This window comes from Kryptolebias marmoratus, linkage group LG13, assembly GCF_001649575.2.
Source record: "Kryptolebias marmoratus isolate JLee-2015 linkage group LG13, ASM164957v2, whole genome shotgun sequence".
NCBI classification, from domain to species: Eukaryota; Metazoa; Chordata; class Actinopteri; order Cyprinodontiformes; family Rivulidae; genus Kryptolebias; species Kryptolebias marmoratus.
Genome location: NC_051442.1, coordinates 13,787,189 through 13,806,076, shown reverse-complemented (window position 1 = coordinate 13,806,076; position 18,888 = coordinate 13,787,189). Strand labels below are relative to the sequence as shown.

At 42.2% G+C, this 18,888-nt stretch overlaps 1 protein-coding gene across 4 annotated transcripts in view; it reads right to left on the bottom strand.

Moving 5' to 3' along the window:
- The window catches only part of LOC108248807 (disks large homolog 4), a 58,802-nt gene that overhangs the window by 14,059 nt on the left and 25,855 nt on the right, over positions 1 to 18,888 (bottom strand). For 2 of the 4 annotated variants that reach the window (XM_037979139.1, XM_037979138.1), the window contains 10 exons: positions 7,778 to 7,831; positions 7,127 to 7,177; positions 6,865 to 6,989; positions 4,897 to 5,066; positions 4,561 to 4,697; positions 3,266 to 3,410; positions 1,383 to 1,518; positions 1,118 to 1,310; positions 911 to 1,013; positions 606 to 720 (listed from right to left, as the gene is read on the bottom strand). In XM_037979139.1, coding sequence (XP_037835067.1) covers positions 606 to 720; positions 911 to 1,013; positions 1,118 to 1,310; positions 1,383 to 1,518; positions 3,266 to 3,410; positions 4,561 to 4,697; positions 4,897 to 5,066; positions 6,865 to 6,989; positions 7,127 to 7,177; positions 7,778 to 7,831 — 1,229 coding nt within the window. The remainder of the gene's footprint in view (positions 1 to 605; positions 721 to 910; positions 1,014 to 1,117; positions 1,311 to 1,382; positions 1,519 to 3,265; positions 3,411 to 4,560; positions 4,698 to 4,896; positions 5,067 to 6,864; positions 6,990 to 7,126; positions 7,178 to 7,777; positions 7,832 to 18,888) is intronic. The other 2 variants (XM_037979140.1, XM_017437805.3) reach the window with 1 other exon arrangement.

Genomic DNA, 18,888 nt, shown 5'->3' with positions numbered 1-18,888 from the left:
GTGTGAAAGTTGAGGGATTAGTGATCTAAGATTTTGTATTTTATTAATAAAAAACTGTTGGAACTTTTCACAAGTTTCAGAGGAGCTCTCAAGACCTGAAGATGGAGGAGTATTTAGAACAGAATTAATGGTGGAGAAAAGAACCCGTGGATTGTGAGAATTATTCACAATGACACCAGAAAAAAATCTGACTTTCACAGCCTTAACAATGTTTTGATACCTCCACAGGCTCTCTTGGAACATAGCAAAAGACATGTAATCTATTTTTGTTTCTGATCATGGGAAATGTGCCAATAAATCAAAACCCTTTGCTTTAAAATGACAGCCACAGGTTTCTCCTAATTGTGCTCTAGTAGAAGGCAAGCTTTAATAAAATGACCCTTTAATGCTAGTATTGAATTTGGTTTCACTTAATGTTGACTTTTGTGCAAATGTGGGGTTGTAACAAAAACATTACAGACATTTTTATGATCAAAATACATGGGAATTTAAGTAAACTTAGATCTGATCGTTGCCCAGGAGGTGTTGCCCTCTGCTGCAGTATTTGGAAATCATTAAGCACCATCTTATCTTAAACATAAAAGATACACTGTTTATGTTTATACCTGATGTAGAAACCTCTCTTTGGGTTGCTCCTTAACGTTGTTGTCCCAGAGCCCATACTGCTGTTCATCAGCTGTTCCCTCAAATCGTGAATCTTGGCCTCAAAACGGCTGTACTCTGAAAGGAAAAAAACAATATAGATGAAATAAACACAAAACCTTTGCTTTTAGATTATTACATGTCGCTAATTTTACTCGAAAGCTCCAGGACTTCTTGTTAGAATCATCTAAAATGTGTTTTAAAGGCTTTTGATATAAATATCTGTGTGTAAATAAGAGAGATCGTTGCGGTTTTTTTTCTTTTTTACCTTCGGGTCTGTACTGAGCGATGATAGTTACAGTCTGACCGGCGTTCTTCAGCGCTGCAGCGGCCTGTTCATGCGTGGCCATGCGCAGATCCACGCCGTTAACCTGACAAATGCACACACAGCAGGAGCGTTTACAACCGCGCCGCATTAAAACGCGCGAGCGTGCACGTGCGCGCGTGGAACTGGCGCTGATGAAAATGCCATTACGCTGAGGATCTGATCGCCCTTGTGAAGCTCTCCGCTGAGATCAGCCGGCCCTCCTGCCAGGATGAAGGAGATGAAGATTCCCTCGCCATCCTCTCCTCCGACGATGTTGAATCCCAGACCCGTAGAGCCTCGGTGGATCAAAACGCGCCGAGGCTCCCTGAAACGTTCGACAGCACATTTGAGTCCGAGATATCTATAAAACAAACGATTATTAACTGCTAATAACGAGGCAAGATGCAAGATGGACGTGTAGTTTAAGGATCACCTGGGGATGTCGTCGTCTCCCATCAAGCCGTGCAGAACGGGAGAAAACCGACTCGGTGAGGTCGGAGTGAGGGCTTGTGGGTAATCGGATCCAAGATAGTTGGGGTGGCTAAGCTCAGTATCCATATGGGAATATGCTGGGAAAATACATGAGACACCAACAGAGGAATCACACATCAGAGCAATCCTGTACACAGAATGGTAACTCCTAATCTGGCTCAGTTTTATAACACAAAGGAAAAGCAACAACCTCCTAATAAATGCCTTTTTAGGGGTCTAATTCGAGATAAATCTAAGGAGTTTTATCATTAGAGGTGTGGAAGTTCCTCAGTTTCAAGATGAATTGTGTTAAGGATGTAAATGAGTCTGCATTAGCAGAAAGTAACAGAGAGTTTGGTGACTGTAAATCACCGCCAGACTGCTGTGAAACACCCACAAAGAAGAAGGCAAAGCTGCATTTGATTGCTTCATGAGTATGTCAACATTTATGAGATTCTTTTAGAATAAAACCTGAACAGTGAGAGATTAAAAGAAACACATTTTTTTGCGCACAAACCTAACGAAATGTGTACAGTGTTGCAAAATAAAAAAATACCTTGTTAAGTACCTAAAATACCTAAATACCTAAAAAGCCATGTTAAGTTTTTTCTTTTTTTTTCTCCTTCTTTACTTAAGCTCTGAAGCCTCAAGAAACACAGCCAATCAAACAAATCAGCCAAGGTTTGATAAGGTTTTACCCATCCAACTCCGAAAGAGGAAAAAAATTAATAAATAATCAAAGCAGCCGCGGCTTTTAAAGACAAGATCGGGACCATTTTTGGCTTCACTAGCTGTTGCAGACCCTTGAGCTCTGCTGTAACCTGTAATCACAAACATCCTTTTGAAACAAGTATATCTGCTCTTGCAGCTAAGCTAAAACCTAAATACAAGACTTGGTTTGCTTTACTTTACTTTTAGCTTCTGTGGAAAAAAAGAAAACATGTCAAACATTTTTGAACACTGACAAAAAAAAAGAATCCAGATTTTTCTGACTGCTTTCATAAATCGTAACAAAATGTAGCTCCTGAATGTGCCTGCACACCTCAAGACCCAACTTTTCAGTTTCCCATTCACTCTGGGTGACATTAACTCGGCCTCCAGTTCTAATGTAAGTGTTATTTCTGACCAGGATATGTCCTTTAACTCCCACATAAAACATGCTACTAGGACGTCTTCCACCTGTGCAAGATTACCTAAATTAGAAACATCTTGTTCCAAAGAGAAACTGCTCCGTGCATTTATCATTTCTAGGCCGGACTGCTGCAATTCTTTATTATCAGGGTGTCCGAAAAACTCTCTAAAGAATCTTCAGTTGGTCCAAATGATCCAATTTTAGCTTCTTTCTATTGGCTTCCTATAAAATCCAGAACAATTTCAAATCTTACTTCTAACTCCACTTTATATTAAAGAGGCTGACAGCTTGTCTGCTTCCAAGACTAGGTTTAAGACTTTCCTTTTTGATAAATCCTATAGTTAGGGTTGGTTTGGGTTTGCTGAGCTCTCCCTTAGTTCTGCTGCTTCAGGCTCAGACTGCTGGAGGACAAGCTGACCACATTTCCTCCCTCTGCTGCTCTTTACTCGCTCCGCTCTCCATGTTTGTATTTGCAGTTATTGATGCCATTAACCTTCTGAGTGGTTTAGGTAAAAAAGGACTTTTCCTTACATCTTTTATTCATGATTATGAGCGTGATCGAATCAAAATAAAACTTAACACTTTATGGCTAGACAGTTGGTGACAAAATGGCTGCCTTGTTTTTATGAATCACGCTTTGCAGTCCAGTGTGCCCGGGGGGAGAAGCGAAGCGGGGGAATAAATTATTGGAGAAAACACAGAGATGGACTCACTGCTGGTGAGGTCTGGGGGGTTGTAGGAGTTGGTCAGAAACAGGTTGTTTGGCTTGGCCACCCTGAGGTACACCACCTCGCCTGTGTTCTTCAGCGCCCCCACCGCGTCCTCGTGCATCACGTCCTCCAGACACACGTTGTTCACCTGGTGGTTCGTGACAAGCAGGAAAAACACGAGCAGGGTTACAAACGGACAAAGCTGAACGAACGAGGAGGCAGCGCTAACAGAAGACGGAACAGGGGCCTTTAGCAGCAAACCTGCAGAGTTAAATGTAAAACTGCCATATTTTATTCTGTAAATATGTAATAGCAATTGTGCTGTTGTTTCTTTTTTTTTTTTTTTACAGAAATAACTTTAGTTAAAGACATGAACACTGATGTAATTCATCAGAATTTCTCTCATCTGCAAAAAAGAAAGGTGAACTGATGAAACTTTCATTTGTGTTTATTTGTTCATCCATCCATCCATCCATCCATCCATCCATCCATCCATCCATCCATCCATCCATCCATCCATCCATCCATCCACCCAAACAACCTTTCACACTCACACCAACACCTAGTGTCAAGTTAGAGCTGCCAATTAACCTAACATGCATGGTTCTGGACAGTGGGAAGAAACCAGAGTATCCGGAAAGACACACACATGCATTGGGGAGAATGTCAAAACTCCGCAGAGACAGGCCTCAGCTGAGAGTCGAACCCAGGATGTTCTAACTTCATATTAACCTGAACGTTTCATCTCAATATAAGCTAAACTAAAGATATAAGTGTCATTATGGTTGAAAATTCTGAGTTTTTGTTATAACTCTCACCAATATTCAGAGCTGTGTGTCAAAGTTACATACAGGAAATAAATGATCAATAAAGCTGCAGCTTTGCCTCTACTGTTATGCTTCCAAGTTAATATATTTCTGAGCAGACCCACTGCGAACAAAAGGATCCTGCTACATTTAAAGGTGAGTGTTGGCTCAGGCACCATTTAGTGGAAACAAACACCATTTTGAGGTCGCTGGCGCGAGTGTCTGTGTCGCCCACCAGGTGGCAGTAATGCTGTTTGAGAATCCTCGAGGCATTGCTGGAGTTCAATATTTACAGCAACCCAACCTACACATGTATTAACATGTTAATGAAAGTAATCACAATAAAAAATTGCAGCTGTAATTATCTTGGCTGTCGAGTGAGCGCACAATATGCGAGCGTGCTGATGTGCGACTCCCTCTCCATGAAATCCTCCGGCTGCCTCTGACGTGTGTGGGTGCTCATCTCTGCCTCGTTATATCCGAGTGACCCACCGCTAAGATCTTGTCCCCGATCTGCAGACGCCCGTCTTTATGAGCCGCCCCGCCTTCGATGATCTTGGTGACGTAGATGCTGTTATCTCCTGGTATGTGTTGGTTTCCCACCCCTCCAGCAATGCTGAACCCTAATCCTGAGAGGAAGAAGAAAAAAAAGAAGAAGAAGAAGAAGAAGGAGAAAAGAGATAAAAAAAAGAAGCAGAGACTGAGGAAAGAAGGTGAACACAGAGCAGATTTGCTAAATCCAGAGGGCACAGCTTAGCTGGGTACAAGGCGTCAGTAAGCCCACACAAAAGCACTGACGCTGTACGCCGTCAGTCTGCTTTCACGTACCTTTAGGCCCTTTGATGAGTTTGATTTCAGTGACTTTTTCTGCTGCTGGTTTTCTGCGGAGAACGTAGAGGCGGACAATAGCACCTGCCTCCTTCAGAGCCTCCACGGCCTGGCTGTGTGTCACCTCCCTCACATCAACATCATTCACAAATAGGATGCAGTCGTTCACACTGAGGAACGGAAAGAGCGACACACACACAGAGAGAGGGAGAGACTGTGGGTGGGAGAGTGAAAATACAGCATGAGTCGTTGTTTTTAGTGACGGTATGAGGTGTAATCCTTCACAAGTGGAAGTCGGGGGACTAATTCAATTTTAAAAAGTGCAGAGTTTCGCTCTCACGTTAAATAAACCCAAAAAGATATGTGAGCAATGAAGCTTCTTTATGTTAGCAGTTTGTGAAAATGGTGAGCGATGATGATTATTGCTGACGTGCGCCATCTGATTACATTTTATCATGAACAGACAAGTTTGGAGCTCCCCGCTCGTAAGGATGTTACAGAAAACATGCTCCAACCTGCTGGATAAGATCTTCTCATTATTAAAGTCAAACATCTTGGCGGGCTTTTCTTCTGATTTTCAAGGATATATTGAAAATGAATTATGAAAGTCATTAAGACGTTTCATTTGAATGAGTAAATCAGAGCATCAGGACTGGCTTTAAACACACAAATAGTTTTTTTTTTTTAAAGCTATTCATTTTGAAACACAAGGAATTGTAAAGTTCAGAGTATTTTGTTTAGGCTGTTTAAGATGTGTTGCTTGTTGAAGACTAAAAAAGCCCCCCCAACTCAAAAAAAGGAAGCATTTGGCCAATTCAAGCATTTTCTGCTGTAATCAGTCTCCCCAGATGGATGTTTTTAGGTCAGCTGTGTAGAGATGATGCCTCTGTGAGTGTCTTGTTTACTCCAGCATAATCAGTGAAACTGGGTATAAATAACCTCTTTTTATTCTGAAAGGCAAACTCTGCGTTCACTGGCGTCACTAGGAAAATAAAGTTTTTTTTGACATTTCTCCCATCAGCTTCTAGAGGATATAATTATTTGGATTTAAATTTTTCATTAGACTTTAAAAGTCTAATTTGCCCCAGTCTGGGAAACATAAGTTCTAAAATATGTTATAGTTTATTACAGTGCATTTTTCTTGCGCTACACGGAACTACTTACTGTTAATCACAATCAACGCTTTTTACACTGACTTTATTTTGAAAAAAATATCACAACAAGACTGTTGCACATTCTGAGAAACCAAAATTAGTAAATGTTGATGTGTCCTCTGTTGCACAGAGCGAGATGGACAGTCAGTGTTTTGTACCTAAAATAGAAAAAAAGTGGATATGTAACTTAAAAGGATAGTTGCTGTGGGGGAATAAGTGGGGGAATATTATGAGTAAATAATATCTTATCTAATCTAGATAGCTCTCTGAAAGGCCTCAGTTCAGACAAACAGAGCTAAATCTGACTGGATCGACAGAATAATGACTAAAATAAAACAGATTACTGCCAATTAAAAAACAAAAAACTCCACCCTTTCCTTTAAACCTTTACATCACCATCAAGTTCTGCTTATATAGTAAATTACATAGATGTCTTTGGTTAGTTGTGAGCACAAGTAGCAACATCAGCAGTTAGCTGTAGCATTTTCAGTGTTATTAAATAAAATAAACTGTGGCGCATAAACCACAGTTAATTGTGTTTAGACTGGAGGTATTTTAAGCAACCCTCTTTGGTTTTGGCCCCACGTGCTGTTAAATCATCCAGACTGAGGTCATTCAAAGAGACGTCTACAACAGGTAAGATATTCATTGTTCATGCCCTTAACCCCACAGAAAAACACCTGAACTGTCCCTTTAAGCCTCTTTTTCCACTTTGTTTGCTGGCATTAAAAACTTTTTGCTGATTTTTTATTAGTTGGAGAAACATCCTTGGCATGTTGGTTTGTTTTTTGACGTCGCAGTTGTTTTTATTTACCTCAGCCGTCCGTCCTGAGCCGCGGCTCCTCCCGGTATGATTTTGGTGATGAAGATGCTGGGGTCATCGCCCACGTGAGGGTTGTCCGTTCCCCCTGCTATGCTGAAGCCCAGGCCTGAGTTGCCCTGCGGCAGCAAAGCAAAACGCGGTAAATATTAATTTGATCTGGGACATCCGATGGCGCAGTTTAAGACACGATTTATAATTTATAACGCACAAAGCGGGGTTGGAAAAATCTGAAAGATCCCATTTTCAAACTCACTCTCTCCAGTGTGATTTCCTCGTACTCGATTTCTCCTTCTGTCCCATTGACCTGCCAGAGGAACAAGTTAGCTGAGCCATCACAGTTAAATAAAACGTCACTTAAAAACTTCTTTTTTTAGCCTGTCTTCTGGGCTTAATCGTCGAAAGATTGATTATGGCAGCGCCGTTATTTTAGCCTAATTTGACTCGTGAATGAACAGCTTAGCTAAAAATACCAGCCCTACCTCTGCAGCGACGAGAATCCCAGAGGAAGAAGGAACTTAAGGAACTCCAAACTTTGCTGTTTCAGTTTCTGACCCAGAAAACAAACTCTTCTTGTTGCTGTAGCTGTTTAAAACGAGCTGGGTTTTCAGCTCAAAGCCTCATTCTCTCATCTCAAAAACGGCAATAATTTACTTTACTTAAAATGTAGAAGCTGGATCATTAGGAAACTCTGAATCATCCTGTTACAGCAAATGTAAGTCAAACCATAATGTTAATTAGAAGAGTAATAATTGTTATATTTCAAATTAAAAAAAGAGAGCAATAATCTACCTGGATGATGGGAGAGTAACGGCTATGCACTGATTATAGGCTGATCATAAAAGCAGTTTAGCTTGTCTAACGTGATAATAAATTTAAAAAAAGGAGAGTTGAAGATCATCCTTACGTATGGCGAGCCATCGAGCGTGTCAGTGTTCACCACCACTGGAGGAGTATTTCCCTGCAGGCAAAGGGAGAGGAGACAATGATGGCAGGAACTCAGATGTGAGGCTGAAAGCTGTAGTCGCAGCCGGGACTGATGGCCATTTCTGCTCTTCACGGCGATAATAGAGTTCTCACTCTCTGTTATAGTTGTCACCCCGGTAAAGGATAAAAAGCACCACTTTACGGCCATTTGTTAATACCCATCCGTAACGGGCAGAAAAGAAAAAAAAAAATGCTAACTCGCATGAGGTTTTTTTTTTCAGACTCGGTTTCTTAATGGCTCCTTTATTTTGCTGCGGCTACCGGCTTAATTAGGTTAGGACTTCTATTTACTTGTGCTGTAAATTGCCATCTCACAAAAAGACTGTGGATATAGATGTTGCACCCCCCACCACACCCCGCCTTTTCCAAGCAGTCCAGCAGTGATTTCAAAACCTCTGAGTAAATTATATTCTGCCACACTGACAGCAAATGGTGGCAAGAGTCCAACACACTGCAAGGATGATGAGGACACACACACACACAAAGACACACACACAGACAGACCTGGTAACGAGACAGTGACAAAGCTGCATTGTTAGCTCGGTGATTCTCAGCGAGTGTAATGACTGCTCACATCGTGCTCATTTATTTCTCAGACTTTGTCCCGAACTAATGTTACACCCAATATAATTTGTGCAAAGTGAAAGGACAGACTGAATATCAAGATTTAAACAACCTAATTATCAGGAGCAAAATGATGGGGGGGGAAAAAAAGCAATGAGTTCAGACAATTTGTTTCGGGTTTAATGGCCGAGCCTCTCTCTTTAGCTCATGCGAAAAAGTAAAGATGCAGGTTTATTTTGCCAACATGCCTCCCTGCGTGCCTCGCCTGCATGTCCTACTTGTTTCTTAGCCTCACTGGTTGAGAATGTGAAAAGAAAAAAACCAAACAAGTTCAGTGCTTCAGTGCTCTTCTCAAAAATGCTCACCGATGGCAGGAAAGTGAGCTTTTCCAAGTAAAGCAAAAGAAAGCGAAAGGTATTATCGTTCAGTGGAAAGATTATGAACAATTAACATCTCACCTGTTGTGGATAGTTCTTTAAATGGTCTGAGTTCGGAGAAAAAGAGCTTAATTTAGACCAGACTGACAAGATAATAGCTAATCTGAGCGAGGCGAAGACCAAAACAACTAAATCTCAAACACTTTAAACCTGTTAATGCTATTTTACACAGTTGTCAGTTTCATATCTCCCTGCTGGAGCTGCCCTCTCTGTGGTTGAACAAGTAACCACAGAGTTTCAAGAAAAAATCAACAGCAGTGTAAAGGTTTATAAATTGGCAATCGCATGAATCACTATGACATTTTTCAGAGAGTTGGTTTCAAATGGCACATATCCACTTTGGTCTTGGCCCTGTTGGAACTAGCCATTAGCTCATCAATCTGGTCAAAGTTAAACTCTATGTCCTCCAAGGTTGCCAACTCCTCAGTAAGGAAAGTAGCTATTGGCTGTCCTAAAAGTTGCTAGAAGTCTCCGATTTTCATAAATGGATGTTTGGTAATTGCAATGGACGCTGTAGGAGAGGAATTATGTTGTGGGAGAGACAAAACGTGAGTATAAAAACGCCCTTCATTTGTAATTTAGAACTACAAATTAACATTCTTTATTTTGATTCTTGCTTATTTTTTTAATGTTACAATTTCAACGTCCCTCCTTTAATCTGGCTTGGGATCAGTTTAGGATCCCATGTGGCACTTGGAGTTGTTTTTGTGCAGTGATTTTTTTTAGACAAAGACAATTTTGCATTTTAATCATTGCATGATTAATTTAGTCTAGGCGCGATGTGACTGTGAGGACTAGGGCCGCCTGTGAGGGCTTTGGGATGAGTAACACTGAGAACAATACGTGCTTTCACGTCAAAGTTAAAAAAAGTCTCTGATAGCGCCGGAAAATGTTGATAGATTTGTCATTAGTTAGTTTTATAAAGAGATGCTAGAGGGGTCTGAATACTCACTGTAGTGACTTGTTCTTAATAAAAAAAAAAAAAAAAAAACGAACTAAAGCCACTGAGGGGCCGATGACTGCCACTTAATTGACGCGTCGTCCGTCTGGATCCAATGAATGAATACCGGAGACTAATTATTATAGAGCATTTATTGATTTTGCGCTCTCAGACAAGATGCGATCCTTTTAAGCTGCACACTTACAATTTTGACTGTTAGGTAAAAAAAAACGCAATAATCACAAAAACACTAAGACAAGAACGGCGACGATGACGACGGTCAAAAAACTGTTTCCGCCGCAATCAGCACACCTGCTGACAGGTTACCTGTGGCTCCATTTAACCCCACATGATGCCACCCACAGTGATCTTTAGGTATTACACCAAAAATAAATATAAACACAAACCCCAAAAATATGGCTCTAATACTCACTGAATACAGAAAGAGTCACTAAGTTGGCAACACTGTCTTCCCCAAACTCTGGCCATTTAAAGAGCTATCTACAACAGGTAAGATATTCATGTTTCACAACCTGATCTGAGCTATCTACTTTAACTTCAACACACAGGCCTTGGACATCCTCTTTTAATCAAAGTTTGTTTTATTTCTTTTCAGGATTTACTCTTTACCATCAGGGTGGCTGGAAGTTTGAAATACACCGGTAGGTACTTTGCTGATTGGAAAACTGCACCTGCTCTTGACCACACTGATTAACATGAAAGACACTGCGGCGAAAGTGCTTACGGCAGCAAAGAGCAGCGCATGAAATCAGGCTGGCGCCCTTCACAGACCTGACAGCTCTGACACACACAAACAGCCAGCACGGCCACGCCGAACTCATCCTCTCAGCTTTTAGGATGAACCGTCTCACATTGCTGCCCCGCATTAATCTTTAATGCAACGAGAAATTGTTACGCCGCCTAATGTGCATTTTAATCGAAACGTTTTCACGGCAGGTTTTTTCGGGGAGCCTTTCAAAATTCGCATAACACATAAAATAAAAGCGGCTGACAGTGATAAAAGTGCTTTTAATAACCCCGCATTTGCAAGATCTGGCTTGTACCAGAGAAAAGGCCCAACGTTTTACAGGGAGGGTCTTTCCAGTTCGGCACAAGAGGAGACAACAAATAAATTATAAAGTTTATCTTCAAATTAACACTGTCTCTAATGAATCTAAAGAAAACAATCAGAAGATTGTAATGTTTTAATACCGAGAATTAGGTGCACGAGTTTGAATTTACTGATGATTTTCTTTAATCCAAAATACAAACACCGTCAAGCTCGACTGAAATTCACAGCCGCCCTCCTGGATGAACCGAAGAACACTGCGTCAACTGTCAAGCATGGTGGTGGCAGCATCATGCTGTGGTGCACTGCACAAAGTGGATGAAACAATGACGAAGGAGGACTTCCTCCAAAATCTTCTACTTCACCTCAAATTAACAGCTAGACGAACGGGTAAATGGATAAAGCAAGCTAACATTAAGCTCCTGGAACGGCCTTCCTGATTCCCTCAACCTGTGGACCGCTTTAAATAAACTCGTTGAGTGACCCCACATCCAGCCAGAACTGTGCCACCTAACGAGGCTACAATAAGCGTGCGGTTGAGGTGCAACCTGCTGAAGAACATTTAACCAAATATTAATAGAGTTGTATGTATTTGAGCCTGTGTGCATCGTTTTGACTCTGGATGAGAGAAAACCCACAAGAAAATCAAACTTTTGCACCCACTTTGTTTCAAAATAGGTATTGAATTTGTAGGTTGCATAACCATCCCACCCTGGAAAAAGAATGATTCAAACAAAAAAAAAAATTCATTAAAACCCCCAAAATTTACACCACGTTTATTCCGATGATGGTTGTATGTAAACTTTTTGATTCTAGCTCTTAGTTGAGTCTGGTTTCAGAAGTTTTGACCGACGGGCTTCGGGGGGGATCATCGGGCGTAGTTTGAGTTTCGAGAACAGCTTTGGACTTCTAAAGCACGGAGTTCTTTCCGCTACACTCGTCTCATCGATGGTGATTTGTGCCCCTTTGAGTGCGAGCGCGACGCGCACGCCACCCTTTGTTCTCGGCTCATCCGGACGTCCCTCTGTCCCCTGCAGGTTCAGGTAAGCGTTCGAAAGCCCCCTCTCTGTGACGGAGGCGGGAGGAGATCCGCTCACGAAGCCTTGCGAGCCCTCCGAGGGCGTCGCCACGTATCAAACATCAAGTCAATCACAGCCGACGCTTAAAGTCTTGCAACTTTAGGAGGGGTCGCCAGGGATCGGCTCGGCTTTTTATCGCCTCCGCAGTAATTGCCTCTGTGCTTTTGCTGTTATAACGTATCGTACCTGTTTACTACCAAGGTTCACTTTGAACCCATTTTACCGTTCAAGACCTTCTAATTATGCCTGCCAATAAAATGGTATTTCTTCCCCACCCCCTGGAGACATAAAACTCTCCCGGACGCTGGCCACAAAATGCTGTATCGGTGTATTTTCTGGCCTCTGTTCAGCTGTAACGGTTCCTGTGCAGAGCTACCCCGTGTTGCTGGGTTCAATGAGTCTGCTGCCGAACGCTATGTCAAATACATCTTAATCTGGTGAGGGAAATAATGAGTATAGCCAGCAGAAATCTAAACCTTGCACAGACATTTTTCCCTGCAGGGAATTTGACAAAGCCCCCCTCTCTCTCTTTCTCCCACTCTCTGCTCTGTCAAGTCTTTCAACAGCGGGGCTGTTAGGATTTAAAGTGTTTGGCTGCACTTGCCCACCTATACTTTAGCACCACCGATCGAGCCAAGCCGTCTTCTGGCATGTCTTTACAGGCTGCGCCGCTCATTCATCCACACCCAGAGCCTAATGGATTTACATGCAGCGAGCTTACGCTTCCAGAATTCACAAGTGCGTAAGGGCCGGCGACCAAGGCCGCAGATGTGAGGGGTTTCTGACGCGACAAGTCGGTGGTTTCGCAAACAGACGTTCAATTTAATGTCCCGAAAGGGTGAAACCCATCAGTAGCCACTTTCACCACCGCCCCCCCTCAATCATGCATCTTCTGTTGAGGCTAATTGTGCACGTAATACAAGAATACAATAAAAGATTATGGTCGTGATGCGAGCCGGGCATTAATGCAAAATTGCATTAAGGGGTCGTTAACGTTGGATTTTCTCCCCACTTTGTTCCAGCTGGAGAGCATTCCAGATGCCATCTAGCGAACGCACAACAAAAAAGTAACCTCGGCTCAAGCGCATCATGTTAAAATGTGGGCAGCCATTTTGGTACATGTGCATTTTTAATGTCTGTCTGAGCTGCTCTTACAGACCATAAACCAGACACACTCTTCATTGGAGCTCGAACTTCGAGGCCTGATTCATCATTTCAATTAACATTCATGAATGGAAATGAGAAATCAGGACTCGAGTGAAGTGTTTTTTTTAATATTAGTAGTTCTGAATGTCAGGCTGGGTAGCTGACTGTATCATACATATTAATCCCCACCAACTCCTCATTGAGTCTCAGTTATGCATGCGCATGTCTTAATGAGATAATAATTAAAAACCAAATGGCGCCATTTGAACACGCACTACCACACAAGTTGTTGTGACTGCTTCAGTCACTTTTTGTTTTATCAGATGCACAATAATCAAGTGGTTTTTTTTTTGCACAAGTTGAGATATTTCTGTCTCAAAGTGAAATCCCAGCAAATCATGGAAAACAAGCAAGTTAAAAAAAAAAAGAAGAAGTGGCCTACCATCCTGTGGCGTCTGTACTTCTTGGCTTTCCGTACGTTTTTGAGGAACTGGCAGCCCATCTTTTTGGCGTACCACACAGACATGAACATGCCGTTTTAACGCCTCAGCAGCTGGTGATCCGAATCAAACCCTGCTGATTTCCCCCCCGCCCCAAGCAACATACACGACCACTCTGGAGGTGTGCTGAAGCACGCTCGAATAGCCTCCAAAAACTTCACAGAGTACAAGAAAAGAGGTGACCGTCCCGTCTGGGTCCCGCCATAAGATTGGCCGATCTCCCTCCAATGAAACAAAAAATATCTAACTAAACTTCCACTCAGCCTGAATGAGACGGGAGTCCAAACTGAGCGAGGCTTTTACATCCAGAACCACAGAGCACAATTAGTTTCTCCTTCCTGAGGCTGAGCTCCGTTCACCATCTTCTGAGCTGTAAAAAAACCTAATTTGTTTCCATTAAGGCTCTTAGTGATCTCCGACATGCTCGTCTGTCTTCAGAAATCACACATCCAGGACAAAAGCGACGGGTTTGGAAAAAAAAAAACCCACAGATCCCCTCCGTGCGCGGCGATGATGGCGGAGCCTCCCTGCTGCTGGTCTGAGCTCAGCGAGAGGGCACTTTATTACTCCTGCTGCCGCTGTACTGTACGCCTCCCTTCCCCGCTGCCGACGGAGGGAGGGAGGGAGGGAGCGGAGAGCGCTGGGAAGTTTGATGGCGAATAATTAGCTGTCTCTCTGTATATTGTCTACGCTGCTGATGTGAGAGGGGGGAAGGAAATACTCTCTGACTGAACGCCGAAGGACAGGCGGCTCAGACGGGCCCGACTCGTCCACCGGAGCGTTTGAAACTAGCAGGAGGCTGCGGAGGACTGGAGGCTGCGGTTCTACAGACAGACAGACAGATCAGTGAAGGTGTGGAGACACTGATCGGTTTTACAGTTTTGTCACAGGAAAAACAAAAACAACAACAAACTAATATAACCCGCTGCCAAAAGTGACGGGGCGATGATATTTTGGCCTGTGTGTTCGATTGTCTGTCATGTTAGCGACATGTTTCATAAGATTTTAATGAAACTCTCAGAGAGTAATCACTGGATGTACCTCGACAACTAATTAATGTTCGGAGTCGATCCCATTCAAGATGGCTGCCACAGCTGGGCAAACTTGGCAGCATAAAAATGGCTCCAACTCAGCCAAGTTTTACAGATATTGAGCTAAGGTTTGGTGTGGTAGTAGCTGAGAGTCATCCACAACACATACTCTGAACAATAGGTGATTGCACAATTTAAAAGTTGGTCGATAACTATAAGAGTGAACTATATCTGTCTGTTAGCAAAATATCTCATGAACCACTGAATGGATTTTAAAGAAACTCTCAGAAAGAAATCATTGGATGAACATCTCTAACTGATCACCTTTTGGAGTCAACCCAATTCAAGATGGCCACCACAACCAGCCTACTTTAATCAAAACAAAAATAGCCATAACTCAGTCAGTTATATAAATATTAAGCTAAAGTTGGACGTGTCGGTAGCTGAGAGTCATCCTCAGCATATATTCCGAGTGCTAACACAGTATCTCATGATATCGCACGACGTCACACGTCATTTACAAAATTTGACAAAATGGCGATTACTTTCTCACCCTAAACTGATCTTAGTTTAAAACTGGCATGAAAGGCAGCGGGCGATATGCACTTCCTCAAAGAATTGTAGCCCTTTAATGACTTCGGTGTGTATTTTCACAGTCAAAGCAGTAGTTCAGATCTTTTGAAGAAGGTTCTGTTAAACCGGTATGCTGTAATTTTTGCATTACACGAATATCACAGTATTCCCGCTAGAGGTGCTACAGCTAGCTGCTGCTGCTGCTGCTGCTCTTTGTGTTTGCAAATAACCACTGAATGCTATGTCACAAACGGTGTGATGCAAAACTGATGATGACGCACGGATTTGTTAAACAAAGCGTCAGCGAGAACTGCTATGACGTGTTTCAGATTGGAAGCTGTTGTAAGATGGCAGCCGTCCACTTTGGCGTTGGCCATGCTCACACTGTAACATTGACAGTCTTGTCAGGGTTAAACGCCGCTTCGTCCAACTGGGACTCGTTAAAGCTGCAGGAGGGAGTTCAGAGGTTTATCCACCGATGATGGGAGATAAACAGCTGAAGTTGTAGCTACAGAATGTAAGTAATTATTCTAACAACATGTAAGGTTAGATAAGGTTTGCTGTACATAATTTCAGCAACATGACTAGCCAGTGAGTTAGACCTAAGACCCTCCTCCTAGCTCTGATTGGTGGTTTCTGACCAGGAGCTGTGTATTTCTGCAAATGGCATTAGGACCACTGGGAGGAGCCAGAGGAGCTTGATTTTTTTTTTTTTTTTTTTTTTTTTTTTTTTTTACAGATTATCTGTCAGGACATAGTGACAGTTTTAACACATATGTAAAAAAATAAAAAAAATAGATATACAAATAAATTTTTATAAAAGTTACCAACTGAAGCTTTTAAGTGCTCCCTATAACAGGTAAGATATTCACTGTTTGTAAACGTTTGCTTTAATGGTCAGAATATTGATTATGCTAACAGTGCAATGCAAAAATTATTGGTAGCAAAGCTCTTAGAAACCAAAGAAAGTGAGAAAAACGATGAGTTAGGGCGATTTCTTGACATGTCAAGTCTTTACTGACAAACAAAAAGAGACAAAGCAGGAATGTTGCCCGTCTACGAAGGCACACGAGCGCGGGAGAGAAAAATTAAAATTCCCTTTCAAAGTCGGCTTCAAAGCTTTTGTTTTTGTGCACGACAAATCAGCGGTCGTGTGACACGCGTGCACCGAGAGGCTCTGGCGCATCAAATTCACCGAAGGTCGTGCGCTGAAGGACGAGCCCATCGGTTGACGCTCTGATCCCGACAGATCAGATCTTTCCAAGTAACCCACAGCATCTCATTTTCCCGCTCTCCGGCTGCAGAGACGTCTCCGTCCTGTTCACGAACGCCGCCCCCCACCTTCTTTCCGAGACTTTCCCTTCCCGCTCTCTCCTTCCCCAGGGACCTGAGCTGCGGCGGCACGGTAATTACACCGAAGCCGCAGGGGACACTTTCAAACATTTATTAAAGAAAAGTCCGGATGAGGGCGAAACGTAACGATAAAAGCTCGAAACTGGCCACGCGTGAGTGGATGACAGAGAGGGAACCATTTAAATTCGACTCGAAGCACTATATACTGCTTAATGCTTTGGAATTACCTGTTAGAGTTAGCTATGCTGTCTGTTAGCAAAATATCTCATGAACCACCTGTTAGATTTTAATGACACTCTGCGAAAGTAATTATCGGGCGTCCATTTTCAACTGATTAGCTTTTGTAGACACTCCAAGTCAAGATGGCCGCCACAGCTTATTATCATTAGCCAACAGAAACGTGGATATAACTCTGGTAATTTTACAAATATCGAGCTAGAATTCAGTGTGGTAGTAGCTGAAAGTCACTCTGAACTTATACTCTGAGCTCTACGCATTGGGTGACATTTTTGCTTAAAACTTTGGCACTAACCGCTCAAGTCAACCCTGTCAGTCTGTTAGCAAAATATCTCGCAAAACACAGGTCAGATTTTATTGAAACTCTCAGGAAGTAATCATTGGATGTACATCTACAGCTGATTAACTTTTGGAGCCAATCTGATTTAAGATGGCTGTCACAGCTAGTAGACATTATCCAACACAAAAATGGCTACAACTTTGGTAAATCAACAGATATTGAGCTAATTTTTAGTGTGGTAGTAATTGAGACTGATGCTCAACTAACACATCTTAGGAGATCCTTTTTATGAGATCACGAAAAGCACATTTATAAGGTTTGTCCGAAGTTACGTAACTCAGTCCCTTCTCATCATGAGATGGTCTTGGTCTGATATGAAAGGTGGAGGGTAATATGCATTCCTTTAAAGAATGCTAGGGCTTTAATTTAAAGTTAAAGTGATCAACGCTCTCTACAAGTATGTCTAAAACACTCTCTTTGAAGTATTTAGTTTTGTAATTAAAAAAAAGAAGGAGACAAAGTATAATTTAAACAATCTCAGCTCTCAGTCATTGTTCTCACCCACATCATAAGGGATAAATGAGGAAGATAAATGAGGCGCAGACCTCCAGTCTGTCATCACAAACGCACCTTTTAACATAATTACAAGCAGTGATAATTTTCCATTTTGGGATAATTGCCTTCGGCTGCCATTTATTTAGGATGCGGGTAAACAAAAGAAAAAAAAAAAAAAAGAGAATGCAGACACATCCGTGTGCAGGCACAGCTGTCTGTTCGGCTCGTTCATCGCTACATAACGAATGTAATGTACACTGGTCATCGGCTGAACTTAAATAATCAGCGTCCACAGAGGAAACTGTAAAACTCGTTACAAACAGCTTCCCTAACAAAACTTTAGAGACAGATTTCTGGATGCTTGGTGATAAAAAGGAAAAAGCTGAAAGAAGCTACAGCAGGGGCTTAGCCCAGAAATCTCTAAAACCTTAATTGACATCAGCATCAGTTTTAAAGTAATTTATTGTAATTCAGCCATTAAGTAATTTTCAAAGACGTGCATTGTTAGAAAACAAAATGACGTCACTTAGCTTTATCATTTAAATGTCAGCAGAAGGAGTAAAACATTAAATCAAAGTCTTGACAGTGATCAGACGTGTCTTTTTTTTCAGCTGCCAAGAGTTTCTAATATCTTAATGTGACATAAATAGCCTTTAAACGACTACAAACTGTTTTAAGTCATCCCATCTGTCTGATATCCTCATTGGCCCAAGTTAAACCGAGCCTTCTGTCTGTTTCTCCTCTTTCATGTTCTGCTAAAAAAAAAAAAAACAACCATTCATATTTATTTGCTCGTTCATTTCCTCACCGTGTATTTTTCTACCTATGTCACATAAGCTATAACTTTTTTTTTTTTTAAACCATTTTATTGTGAGCTGTTGCATCTTATTGAGGCATCAGGAGGGTTTGGCTGTTTATCTGCCTGCGATAAGATGAAAATCTCCCACTCTGATTGGTCTCTTACGTAGTTGGGTCTTTCAGAACCACTGAGCGGGACTAATTGGTCCTCTGGATCGGCCCTGGGTTTGTAGACGAAACCGCAGCACCCCGCCGCCGCCGCGGCGACAGCACGCAGCTTCTCTGCCCAGCCTCCTCCACCCTGCTTTAACTTTGATGCAACCTCTGAACATCCACAATCTACCTCCCGATGACGGCAATTAAGAGTCCTGTGTGCGCTATCTGTCTCCTTTTGTCACAGTTCACTAATTATGCGCCCTGCAGATATAGATTATCAATGCTGCCAGCTGGTGTGAAGCAGATGCTGCTG